General features: G+C 43.6%; 2 protein-coding genes across 4 annotated transcripts; one reads left to right on the forward strand and one right to left on the reverse strand.

The window, feature by feature from the left end:
* Positions 1-1,149: 1,149 nt before the first annotated feature.
* Positions 1,150-6,168, forward strand: rbm22 (RNA binding motif protein 22). Of its 2 annotated transcripts, none has more exons than XM_071517312.1 (11): positions 1,150-1,214; positions 2,534-2,587; positions 2,701-2,730; positions 2,847-2,979; positions 3,094-3,198; positions 3,331-3,499; positions 3,795-3,995; positions 4,178-4,342; positions 4,499-4,587; positions 4,921-5,049; positions 5,320-6,168. In XM_071517312.1, exons 1-11 carry the CDS (start codon positions 1,161-1,163, stop codon positions 5,472-5,474), a joined length of 1,284 nt encoding a protein of 427 aa, XP_071373413.1. In that variant the 5' UTR covers positions 1,150-1,160; the 3' UTR covers positions 5,475-6,168. The 2 variants fall into 2 exon arrangements, with proteins under 2 accessions (XP_071373413.1, XP_071373412.1); XM_071517311.1 differs by having other exon boundaries at positions 3,094-3,194; positions 3,327-3,499.
* A 136-nt stretch (positions 6,169-6,304) lies between these two features.
* Positions 6,305-11,802, reverse strand: LOC139642474 (myozenin-2-like). Of its 2 annotated transcripts, none has more exons than XM_071517314.1 (6): positions 11,679-11,802; positions 10,566-10,659; positions 9,301-9,464; positions 8,758-8,839; positions 7,883-8,066; positions 6,305-6,815 (listed from the first exon to the last, which is right to left on the reverse strand). In XM_071517314.1, the coding sequence occupies exons 2-6, from the start codon at positions 10,651-10,653 to the stop codon at positions 6,632-6,634; spliced, it is 702 nt and encodes a 233-aa protein (XP_071373415.1). In that variant the 5' UTR covers positions 10,654-10,659; positions 11,679-11,802; the 3' UTR covers positions 6,305-6,631. The 2 variants fall into 2 exon arrangements, with proteins under 2 accessions (XP_071373415.1, XP_071373414.1); XM_071517313.1 differs by having other exon boundaries at positions 8,686-8,839.

Genomic DNA, 11,802 nt, shown 5'->3' on the forward strand with positions numbered 1-11,802 from the left:
TTTTGATTATGGGAGGGCTAAACCCAAGACAAAGCCGTCCTTCAAAACAGCTTTGGCTGTCTCATCCAGATCACATGACAGGGGAGACAGGGTCACACGACTCATTAAAGACAGAGGAGTCAACGCCCAGAGAGTTTACTTTGGTGTCCCACTGAACACAAAGCAGACAGACAGTCTGTGTGTCCTACAAACAGGGGGGGGGGGGGGGATAAGGGGTGGAGGCCTATAGAGTCTTCAACTGACCTTTCTCTTCTCATTGCACTATAGCCACAGCAGCAAAATGATCAATAAGCAATGTCACCTGATGAGCACAGTGCAAAATATAATTACCTTGAAGTAATCTTAATTAGACTCTTGACTCAATCGAAGTCCCCTCCAGAATGACAATACAAACATATTTAGGTCTTCCTGTTTGACCTCCTCAATGGCAGCTAGACTAGAATAAAAATGACAGCTCTTTAGGTTTGTATCTAACCCCTATTGACTCATACAGTCTCTTCCCAGACCTTAAATAAACATTAGGGGCTTACACCTCCATTAGTGCTGATCCGTAATCTCAAACATCCGTCACCCCACTAATTGGAGTTTTTCACAGCAAAGACATCCTGACCTGAGCGGGAACAGGTGGATAGCTAAACTCTAAATGGACTAGGCCCACAGAATTGGCTTACATGAGCTCTCTCTCTCTCTCTCTCTCTCTCTCTCTCTCTCTCTCTCACACACACACACACACACACACACACACATCTCTCTCTCTCTCTCTCTCTCTCTCACACACACACACACACACACACACACACACACACACACACACACACACACACACGCAGACAGGACAAACACCATTTATTTTCTCCCTTTCCCTCTATTTGCTCTGATGCTTCATTCTTTTCCAAGGTATATTACACAAACATAGCCAGGCAAAGCAATAAATACCACAATGCTGCAGTTGCTACAGTCACTTCATAATACAGCATAGGCTATTTGTCAGCCAGTACGTTATTTTACCTGTAATTTTCATAATTAGGCCAAGTGTTTCACAAAATTGATAATTTCTTGAAATAGGGCGACACCCCAAGGTGAAACGTGGCTGGTTCGCGCGTTGCATTGTGGGTTGACAACTCTTGGTTGACGCTGTTGTTTGGCCGGCACTCTGCAAAATGGCGACGTCCCTAGGAGCTAACACCTACAATAGACAGAACTGGGAAGACGCGGTACGTTTTAATGAACATCAAAGTTATTACATAGTGTCAGTGAGGTACGACCAAAACCTGGCGATTTTCAATTACATGCCACAAAATCAATATTGTTAGTAAATATGGTTCAGCAATCAGCTGATCGATTTGCTTTGTACCTAGCTAACGTGATGTTAGCTAGCGGAAGCGTGGTTGCTATCTCTACAATGTCTTTGTAAATTACCGTTAACTAGCTACAAACACTAACGTATCTAACATTCAAGCTTATTTTGGTCTCAATGGAACTGGGTCAGAATATATTTGCTTAGGTTTCCAACAAACTATCCTAGCTAACTGTTAACCAAACCATTTATTGTTTGATCCAAGCTAACGTTAGCACTAGCTAACTAACGTTATTAAAACTAGATTGACATTAATTAACAGCTTGTGATTTGTGAAAGCTGCCAGTTACTCACATCGTCTTGCGACAAGTTGGTAGTATTAGTTTGTACGACGTTTACTATGGAAAAAATCATATAAAAGCTAACTAAGGTTTGGTTAGCACAATCAAACCTTACACACGAATAGCAAACGAATAAGCCCGCTTGCCAGACAGGTCACACCTTAAATATAGCTTTTAATTTCTTCTGTTGAAGTGCCTGAGGGTCATTTTCTGCGCTGTAAACAGCTCCCAGCTCTGCACACAGTCAATTGTTTATTACCTCAGCTGTGGTTGCTGCAAACACGTCAAAGCGCAGGGGACTGACAAACTAATCCAATAATTCATAATTTTAGCTGAAATTAAGGCGTCTGGTGTGTTTGCCATGTGGTTTTTTATTCTGTATAATATACCTGAGCAGCAAGCAACTGCGTTTTCGAGCCACTTTAGAGGGCTATGGCTCCACTAGTCTACCATAAAAGGCCATGAATCAAGTTATTCTCTTGAGCCATGAGACAAGAGGGTCTTTGGTCAATGTTGGTTTTATAGATACACTTGAGTGTAAACTTTGCAACCCTAGACAGGCTATGCAGTCTAAGTTTGTGCTGTAAGAGCTGCTTATATTTAGTTTTCTTGCTGTCTGATGAGGTAGGTGGAATGGAAGAAGGCAAGGTCTCTTTCAGCAACTAGCACTTGGACTGAAACTGCATCTTCCAACAGATGGCAAAATTGGAGCTAGTAAGCCTCATAGCACTCCCTGTATTCACACTTGTAATTTGGCCAGGGTGCCAACAATAAAATGTGAAACGGAGAATGTAGGCTAGGAGCGTGGCTTCAGAAAAGTCACAGCACAGGTTGAGGAATTGATATGGTGTTTTTTTTTTTTTTTACAAAATGAGTTTTTTCCCTTTCCTCTCAGGACTTCCCAATTCTGTGTCAGACATGTTTGGGAGAAAACCCTTACATCCGTATGGTGAGTGAGCATTAACTACACTTTAATTCTTATCTAAATTCAGCACAAATTATACTTTTGATAAGACACAAGTGGATGTGTGGGTTTAAATTTGTTCATGCTTTCTGTCACAGACCAAGGAGAAATATGGGAAAGAATGCAAGGTATATTTTTCTCTAATACTTAATGCACCACATATCATAACTTAGCTTGAACACACTAAGGCATGTGACAGAAGTAAGGATATTGATCTGTAATTCTGTGGTTCTTGTCCCATAAGATTTGTGCCCGGCCCTTCACCGTGTTCCGCTGGTGTCCAGGGACACGCATGCGTTTCAAGAAGACAGAAGTCTGTCAGACCTGCAGTAAGATGAAGAATGTCTGTCAGACATGCCTGCTTGACCTGGAGTATGGTGAGTCTTTCTGACCGTTACATCACTCTCTCTTCTCCATCTGTCTCTACATGGTTTCTGGCCTACTGTAACAGATAGATGAGTTGAACCCCTTGTCACCCTTGTGTTTGACAGGTTTGCCTATCCAGGTCCGAGACACCGGACTGGCTATCAAAGATGATGTTCCGAAGTCAGATGTAAACAAAGAGTACTACACACAGAACATGGAGAGAGAGGTATGTTTGCAGGTTATGTTAACACATAACTGCAGCTTCTTTTGTTTCTCATACAACCACAACAGAGAAGACTAATTGATATTCCCAGCTCTCATTGATTCCTCATGCCAACTTGCACCCCTGTGTCCTCAGATAGCCAATTCTGATGGGACACGGCCGGTGGGCCTGCTGGGTAAGGCCCCTAGCTCTAGTGACATGTTGCTGAAACTGGCCCGAACCACGCCATACTACAAGAGGAACCGGCCACACATCTGCTCCTTCTGGGTGAAGGGAGAGTGTAAGAGAGGCGAGGAGTGCCCCTACAGGTGAGTGGCACGTCACATAAGAGCCGACAGTTGCAGTGTCTCAGGGGTCAAACTTGGTGGTGCTGTGGTGCCAGTAATGTACATACCGTTTGGACATAGTGGCTGGTGGATATTGATCTTTTTTGTTTTCATTTGTCTGTCTCTTTTACATTTCCCTCCCCAGTAACCACTACCATAGACAGAACTAAAACCTGTTCTATTTTCTTATTGTTCGATTTTACAGTAAATTCCCCTGATGTTACAATTTTTGTATTATGAACATAATTTTCTCATTCTGGTTCCCTTTTTCACACAGGCACGAGAAGCCCACAGACCCAGACGACCCCCTAGCTGACCAGAACATAAAGGACCGTTACTACGGTATCAACGACCCAGTAGCTGACAAGCTGCTGAAGCGGGCCTCAACCATGCCCCGTCTGGACCCACCGGATGACAAGTCCATCACCACCCTCTACATAGGGGGTCTGGGAGATACCGTCACAGATGCAGATCTCAAGTAGGGATTTCTATTTTATCATGAGGAGTTCTTTTACAACTTGCTTTAGCCATTTAGATTAGCTTTTACTCTATTTTGTAGCAGTCATAGTTTTTCATTCTCATAAAAGGAATATTGTTCAAGGTGTTGGGACTTGGACTCTAAAGTTTTGGGGCCCTTGGTATGTATCTGTATTGTTGTAGGAATCATTTCTACCAGTTTGGGGAGATTCGCACCATTACCATAGTGCAGAGGCAGCAGTGTGCCTTCATCCAGTTTGCCACACGACCGGCAGCAGAAATGGCCGCTGAGAAGTCCTTCAACAAGCTCATCATCAACGGACGGAGGCTCACCGTCAAGTGGGGCAGGTGAGTGACTGATCTAGTCTGTTAAGGCCGAGCGTCAGGGTGTCGGCTTCTGACGTGAGTTTTGAAAGCCTTTTACTCCCTGCTGTATCCTCAGTGCCATGTGTCTAATTTATTGATGTCATTCATTTGTGACTCTAATATGCTGTATCTGTCTAGGTCTCAGGCAGCCAGAGGGAAGGAGGCCATCAAGGATGGGGTCAGTGAGATGGGCACCAGACTTGACCCTGTGCCTGGACTGCCTGGAGGTGAGTCTGCCAACCCAGGTGGAGTTGGGACTGTGTGTATGTTGGAGTTAGCCATGTGACATTGGTTTAATCTCTTGTTAAAGTAGTACTTGATGTTGACATGCTATCTTTCTCTCTCAATATCATTAAATGTTGGGAATGACATCACAATAGACAACCAAAGATGGACATCGATTTCAACCCCATTGGTAGAATGTTTCAAAAGTTTTTGAAAAGAGAAATGGTCAATTGTGATTGACTATTCTAAGGTTGGAAAGTAATGAAATTAGAATAATTATTTTACTTTGTACACCTTAATACATAATGTCTAACTCTGTTCCATTTGTGCTATAGCTCTACCTCCACCACCAGCTCTAGATGAAGAGGCTCCTACAAACTACTTCAACCTGGACCCTAGTACTTCTCCTGCTGTCATGAACATTGCTCTGCCCCCACCCCCCGGCATCAACCCACCCCCTCCAGGTAGAATCTTAATCTTGGTTTCATAGATGCAGCTTTCTAATGAAATGTTTGAATTACTGACTGATTAAATGTAATTTCTGTTGACATACAGTTTAATGCTGGGAAGTACATTGTGGAAACTAAAATAGTGATATGCTATTATGCAGTTATGCAGCCCTACTGTGAAAAAGTAATGTTTATCACGTAGTTAGTCATGTAGTCTCACCTACTGTGAGAATAAGAAGCAACTAGATGCTACAATAATCTCTCCCTGTTCTTCTGCTCCTTCAGGCTTTGGCCCTCCGATGTTCCACCCCATGGGTCCCATGGCCCCTCCTATGCCTCCTCCCATGAGCATGAGACCTCCAGGTCACATCCACTACCCCTCCCAGGACCCACAGCGCATGGGTGCCCACGCTGCACACGGCTCACGCCATGGCGATTAGCAGCTAGAGTGAAATTGTACTGTGATTAGGCGTCATTCCTGTGCTTTGCTTCCCCATGTCAAACCTAGTGAGGAGGTTTCACTTATGTTACTGTGGGTAGGACTAGAATCTACAGATTACTTCTGGTAGAAATACACTGCATAGAAAAGACAGCTATCTTTGACAAGATCATGTCTGATTTGTTATGCTACATGCAGTGCTCTGAATGGACTGAACAAGCACCAGCTGTGTGTCTGGAAAGACCACTACCAGGATCTTACAAGATGACTTCCTAACTACTCAGTTCACTCACTCAAGTACTAGAACAGCTTCTTGGCAGTGGAACTTAAAATGGTAAACAACTTAAATATCAAACATTAGCATACTGCCCAATGTGACCAGGTATTCACCTTGCATCCCTATGGTTTTAAAGGGATCCTGTGGTTGGTGCCATTGTATATTCTGTATGGCAGTGTATACTCTGTATGGCAGTGTATACTCAAGATAAAACTTCTACTTGTCACATCATGCAAAGAATCCAACTGAGATGATCTCTGAGGAGCATTTTTTTAGACATGTTAATTTTCAGTTACATTGACTTTTTTATTTGATATAATCTTAATATTCCACAACATGATGACTTAGTTTATTGTAAGGTTTTCTTTAAATGTTGTATTAATTTGTGTCATTAAAACTGCCATCTTGTCATTCTTCATCTCAGAGTGCATATTATTCATAAATATTCATATGTTTACTATTGTGTAAGAACACAGTCTAGTTAGGGAGAGCCACAGTGTGAGGATGGCTAAGCGAGATGAAGGGAGAAAAAGGAGGGATGTTGCGGCAGTGAGAGAGTGATGATAAGGCAGCGGGAGAAGGAGGCATAAGACTGATCATCTGTCCGAAGAAGCGGCCTGGGGTGGCCTTGTCCCGGACACAGCATTGGTAATTAACTGTTGATTGATTCAGATGTCCTCAGTTGGCCTCCGCTGGGTTTCCAGTAGCAAACCATTATATCATGGACAAGTCTTTTTTTTCCCTACAGCACCCGTTGACTAACAGAGGCAGCGTCTTTGGAGGAGGGGAGGAGCAAGCATAGGTCAGTGCCTCAGTCTTTAGCCTGTGGCCTTCCAAAGATCACGGGAGGTTGAGGGTCATAGGTCAGCTGTAGGCCTTCTTCACAGTTCATTAGATTCAGGGCAGTAGCCAATACCCCATCCCTTGGGTGCTCTGTTGAAGTTGGGCCGTCGAGACATGCGGTTCAGGTTGATGCTTGGCAGATTCTGGGGTTCCACTGCCTCAAAGGTGATCACCTGGGTCACCCTCTTGCTGGCCATGGGACCCCCAAATGGCATGGCAGATCTGAGAGAGAAAGAGAAGAGACCTTACTTTTACTCAGTTTTACTTAGATCTGACTGTTGGGGTATAGCTGAAGTGGGGAGGCATATGCCTTGTGTTTAAAGTTGCTTGTGGAACATTACCCTGCGTATCATATATCTCACACTCCTTCCTTTTAGACGATAGCTTTTAGATGATACACGATATCCAATGCAATGCAAAGTCTAGTAATCACTAACTTATTTCAAGCTCCTGTTAATAGCAGAAACCCACCGGGGATTCAGGATGACTCAAACTGGGTGTGGGCTAAGAGGTTAGAGCGCGTGGTGAACGCAACCTCGTCTATTTGGCATGTGTGGTCTGGTCTGCCTGACCATCAGTTGAGCTCAGACTTAATTAAGGCTTCATAATTTCATAATGATAATCTTCAGCGGGTAAATTGATCCATCCATGGGGGGTACAGTTACTGACTAGCTGGTACAGACAGAGTGATTGACAGTAACCTAATTAAGTTATGTCCGAGTCTCTCTTTCACTGACGCACACGCTCTCTCTGTTTCTCCGCCTGCCCAAGTTTAACCTTTGTTCTGCACAGCGCCTCATTGGTATGATGCAATCCCTTGTGTGCCATGGGAAAAGTGATTCTCCTTCGTGCGCAATCTGTCTTGTGGGGGTTGAAAGGCACGCAGGCCCCCAGTAGATCATCTTTCTAGAGCTGGGGTTAAAATAGCCATCGCACAGCCATAGTCCAAGGAGGTGCAAGCCAGAGACGGGATTAATTTTCAAACACCGTGAAAACATGGATTGGAGCCGAGGGAACTTAATTTAAGAGATGATTGTGATAGATGACATGGTTTGGTCATCTGAGGGTCTATTTGAAGATGGATGGTCTTACAGCCTGTGCTTATAAGTGATCAGGCGGTGATAACTGGTGGAGATATCAGTTCTCTTTAACCATCGATGGACCGTTGACATCTGTAGATGCTGTTATATTCCCTTATATTCCCTTCTTGTGGTAGTTTCCGTGATCCTGCAGCCTCATCTGAACTATTTGGATGAACTGAGTAGTGAAGGATGAAGGCCGGGTTTTACCTGTTGAAGCACCTGTAGTTGGCAGGCTGTAGTCTTTCTGGGGGCTGGGGCAGCTGGGCACTGAGGGAGGTGAAGAGCTCTTCATTGTCTGCCAGAGCTTCCCTCCAGGGGGAACAGTAGGATTTGGGGATCACTGTTGCATTGAACCTCTCATGAGGAATCTGCTTCAGAGGGCCAGAATACCCTGGCAGAAAAAAAGTCACGTTTTAAATTCAATTTAAGGATTACATGGTCTTCTATGGGTTGAGAAAATTTCACAACCCTTGGGTTTTTGAAACCCTTTAAAAACTCATTGGATAACCTCAAAAATGTGATACCATCAAGCTAAAAACAAGGCAACGCCTTTCATAACTGAGCCTAACAAAGCACACACAGGACTAATTTGCATATACTTGTTTTCATGTCAGTCTTGGCAGCAATAGCAGCTACAGTAATTAGATCTCAGTGTGAATCCAATATAATAAACATAGCTTAGCTCACTGTCAATCAGACTCAACAGAGTCTACTGTCGGGACAGGCAGGTAAAAGCATTCAACAAAGGTAGATAATTGTGTTCTACATACTTCCAGACAAGTTACACAATTTTAGAAAATCCTCCTGGGACTGCTAATCACAAAGTCAGTTTATTTGACAGTACATAAGGTCAATACCAGCAGATGAAAATGAGATACAATGACCAAGCATTGCCCAAGCATTGGCCTTGTCCAGGCATTGGCATTGCCCAAGCAGTGGTTTTGCGGTGAACTATTGCGGTGCTTTGTGGCAGCCTGTGACAATCCTTCCCTCACTGAATTATCATTTACCTGGAGCGAGGACGTCGGGACTGCCCTTCTTTGCTACAGTCTTCTGTAGGTTGATGACCAGGCTATGCTTACCCGGGATAGAGAAAGCCTGATTCTCCTTTCCTCTCTGTGGCTGTGAGATGGTCTGAGGGGGGGGGGTGGCCTCTGGATGCACCTGGGGAAGGGACAGAGTTAGACTGAATTTGCTCAGCAATAAGCACAACAGTTTATTAACAGCTCTTCTTGTGGGTTTCATTGTGTGGTAATGGATAGTGCTGTCTGGTGACACTTGGTCAGTGTTTATCTGTGGTTCGTTCATCAAGGTGGGAAGTATTTGCAACTCTGCGATGCAACAACACATTTTGTAGATACAATTAGTAAGATGTTCCACTTTCTACTGCTTGTTGTACTCCAAAGAAACAGCACAGCAGAAAATGAGAAGTGACACTCCAGATTTCATTTGGCCATCAATCACAGCAGTCTCATAAATCCAGCACCCTAACAAGCCGTTAATATGCATTGCCTACATATCAGGCAGACAGGTTAATGATTTTCAGGGTGTAGGCTGCAGCTAGTTCAGTGGATATGCAGAGTCGGTATGTGCTGTGTGTGCTTGCCTGTCTGTTTGTTCCTTACGTTGTTGTTGTTGTAAGTGCTGTTGGCGGCATTCTCCAGGGTGAACTTCTCCACCCTCCTCTGCCTCTCCTGGAACATGCGAGAGCCCCGGTTAGATGGAAGGTTAAGCTCCTCCATCATCACGTCCTTTGGAACGCTGATCTTCTTCCCCAGGTTGAAACCCTCTGGCACATAAATGGAGGTACCTTGATAAGCGGTTACACTGAATATCCCTACTCAAAATGGCAATGTCAAAGTAGAGAAATCTATTTGCCTCTGAGTTTACACGACTACACTGATATGGACTGACAGTTTGTTGTTGGAGTTCAGATTCTCTTGCTGTGTGGCCTCAGATGACTCCATGCACTATGCACAGAGAGAATGATATATCGTGACATTCAGTTATAGATAGAAAGACAATGACAGCAACAAGTTTCAAATGTTTGGAAACATATGGAAGACAGACTATTAAAGACCTGTTTTGGCAGCGTATCACGTCTCTCTAATCTGTTTTTATGTATTCAGAGATGATCGAGATTTCTTGTTACTGTCAACTGGGGACAACTGATATAATAAAGCCCACCCTTAAGCATCATCACTTAGATGGAATCCGCACAGCCTTGAGTCAGGGTCTCTGTGTCTCTGCTCGTGTTGTGGCCTGAAATAGCCTCGGAGATGATGTAGAGCGGTGTGTAATGTTTGTTGTGGTCCAGGGTTGCATGGGTAACTGGCCGTATAAATAGGATCTTTGGATGAAAGAGCTCATGTAAGAACGGATGGCCTTCTTTCTCGCAGATGATAAGGGTTAGGAGAAGTCCGAGCATATGCCAGCCTTTAGGAGCTGCCTTTGATGAGCCTGTGTAAAATTCACTGGTGGGAGTCACATTTTGCTGAGTTGAGGGGACCTTGTTTCAAAGACTAGCTGGCAGACAGCAGTGGAAAACAAACAGAGCAACTGGGTTTGTCCCTAGTGGAATGTTTGGAGAAATTCAGCAACATTGGCACTCTGGGGATTTGGGTGTCATGCACTCCCATGTGTCCTCAGGCAGCGGTCTAGCACACTTTGATGTTTGGCTCAATTACATCTGACAGCCCCGGCTGTGATGACAAGCTATGCCAGTTTGAATATCAGTGTAAATACACACATGGGGGAACCAAGTTGTTGACGTAATATCGTATATTAGTTTACTTCCAAACATTTTGTACCCTGTGCGTCCGTTCTGTGCCCCTAATGTGGGACCAAAAAAATCAATGCAGTTTATCCGATCCAAATAGAGTCGACTTACCTCCCCTGACCTCCTTGCACAGAGCCTTAGCTTGCAGCATCCTCTGCTTGGCCAGGTCATCCACCCCTGACTGCATCATCATCATCATCTTCCTCTGATGGACACAGTCATTTTTTATATGAATTATTATGGGGATTAGTTAAAATTCTTGATTATTGTACAACACTACTGCCATCTAATACATGATTTATTTCAGCAAATCAGTTTCACCTATACACATGCTTTAACAAACAGTATGACCTATTGACTCAAATAAGCTTTGCAAATATAATAAAAAAAACGTTGTCAGCTTCCTAATGCATTTTAAACTTTTATATTTAGCTATCACATACTGCCAATCCTGGTATTAAGAGCTCCGTTATTTTCACAGAGTGTGACAAAATGACACCAGTCCATCCCTGTGTTTTGGCTTTATGGGACAGATCAAACCTTTTGTTTATACTTTGATTAAAGGAATAGTTCACCCAAAAATGAAAATTCTGTCGTCATCTACTCACCCTCATGCCAGTTGAAACACAGGTGAAGTTTGTCATATAACACACAGGGAGATTGCCAGCACAACAGTTCTTCAGAGTTCCAAAAAGACCTACAGTATATTTACACCATAATTTAGTGCAAATCTTAACTACAGCTGATTGATTTGCAACAAATAATGGTGTATAGGTCTTTCTCTTCACAGTGTGATTGTTTGGCTGTTTTTGTTTTGGAACTCTAAAGAACAGGTCCCCATTGACTTCAGTTGTTTTGGAGAAGGCTGCTACGGAGTTGAGCTGGCAACCTCCCTGTGTGTTATATGGACTAACAAATTTTACCTGTGATTCATTTGGCATGAGGGTGAGTAGACAGACATGACAGAATTTTCATGTTTGGGTGAACTATTCCTTTAAGTCTCTCACATTAAAATGCTTTGTTGGCATCATTTTTATTCACAACTAGAAAACCAAAAGTGCCATGCCACAGCAAAACCAGAATTAAACCTAATAACTATCCATATAAGGCCCACTGGCTTCCACACCAACAGTCTCATTTTACCATAGCAAGTACCACAGAGTAAAGTACCACAAGTACCACTGCACCTAAATAGCCCATGCTTCTCCACACTGTACTCCTTACCTGTATCCCCTGGTTTTCTAGATGACGGGTGGCAGAGCTGGTATGAAAGGCTGTGTGGTTTATCCTGTACTGGAGCTGGGATGCTTTCCTGCTCTGACTCTGACGCTCCTCGGCAGAGAGGGAA

The sequence above is a fragment of the Centroberyx affinis genome, unplaced genomic scaffold (genome assembly GCF_046629955.1).
Source record: "Centroberyx affinis isolate AG114_WGS23_722 - 3 ecotype Tasmania unplaced genomic scaffold, CSIRO-AGI_Caff_v1 ptg000485l_1, whole genome shotgun sequence".
Classification (NCBI taxonomy): domain Eukaryota; kingdom Metazoa; phylum Chordata; class Actinopteri; order Beryciformes; family Berycidae; genus Centroberyx; species Centroberyx affinis.

Coding starts and splice junctions, on each gene's coding strand:
- rbm22 (XM_071517312.1), top strand. CDS start 1,161: ATGGCGACGTCCCTAGGAGCTAACACCTACAATAGACAGAACTGGGAA. Junction 2,588..2,700: donor AAAACCCTTACATCCGTATG/GTGAGTGAGCAT, acceptor TTTCTGTCACAG/ACCAAGGAGAAATATGGGAA. Junction 3,996..4,177: donor GTCACAGATGCAGATCTCAA/GTAGGGATTTCT, acceptor GTATTGTTGTAG/GAATCATTTCTACCAGTTTG.
- LOC139642474 (XM_071517313.1), bottom strand. CDS start 10,653: ATGATGATGATGATGCAGTCAGGGGTGGATGACCTGGCCAAGCAGAGG. Junction 8,840..9,300: donor GCACTTACAACAACAACAAC/GTAAGGAACAAA, acceptor TCCCTTCCCCAG/GTGCATCCAGAGGCCACCCC. Junction 8,067..8,685: donor TCCCGACGTCCTCGCTCCAG/GTAAATGATAAT, acceptor TTTTTCTGCCAG/GGTATTCTGGCCCTCTGAAG.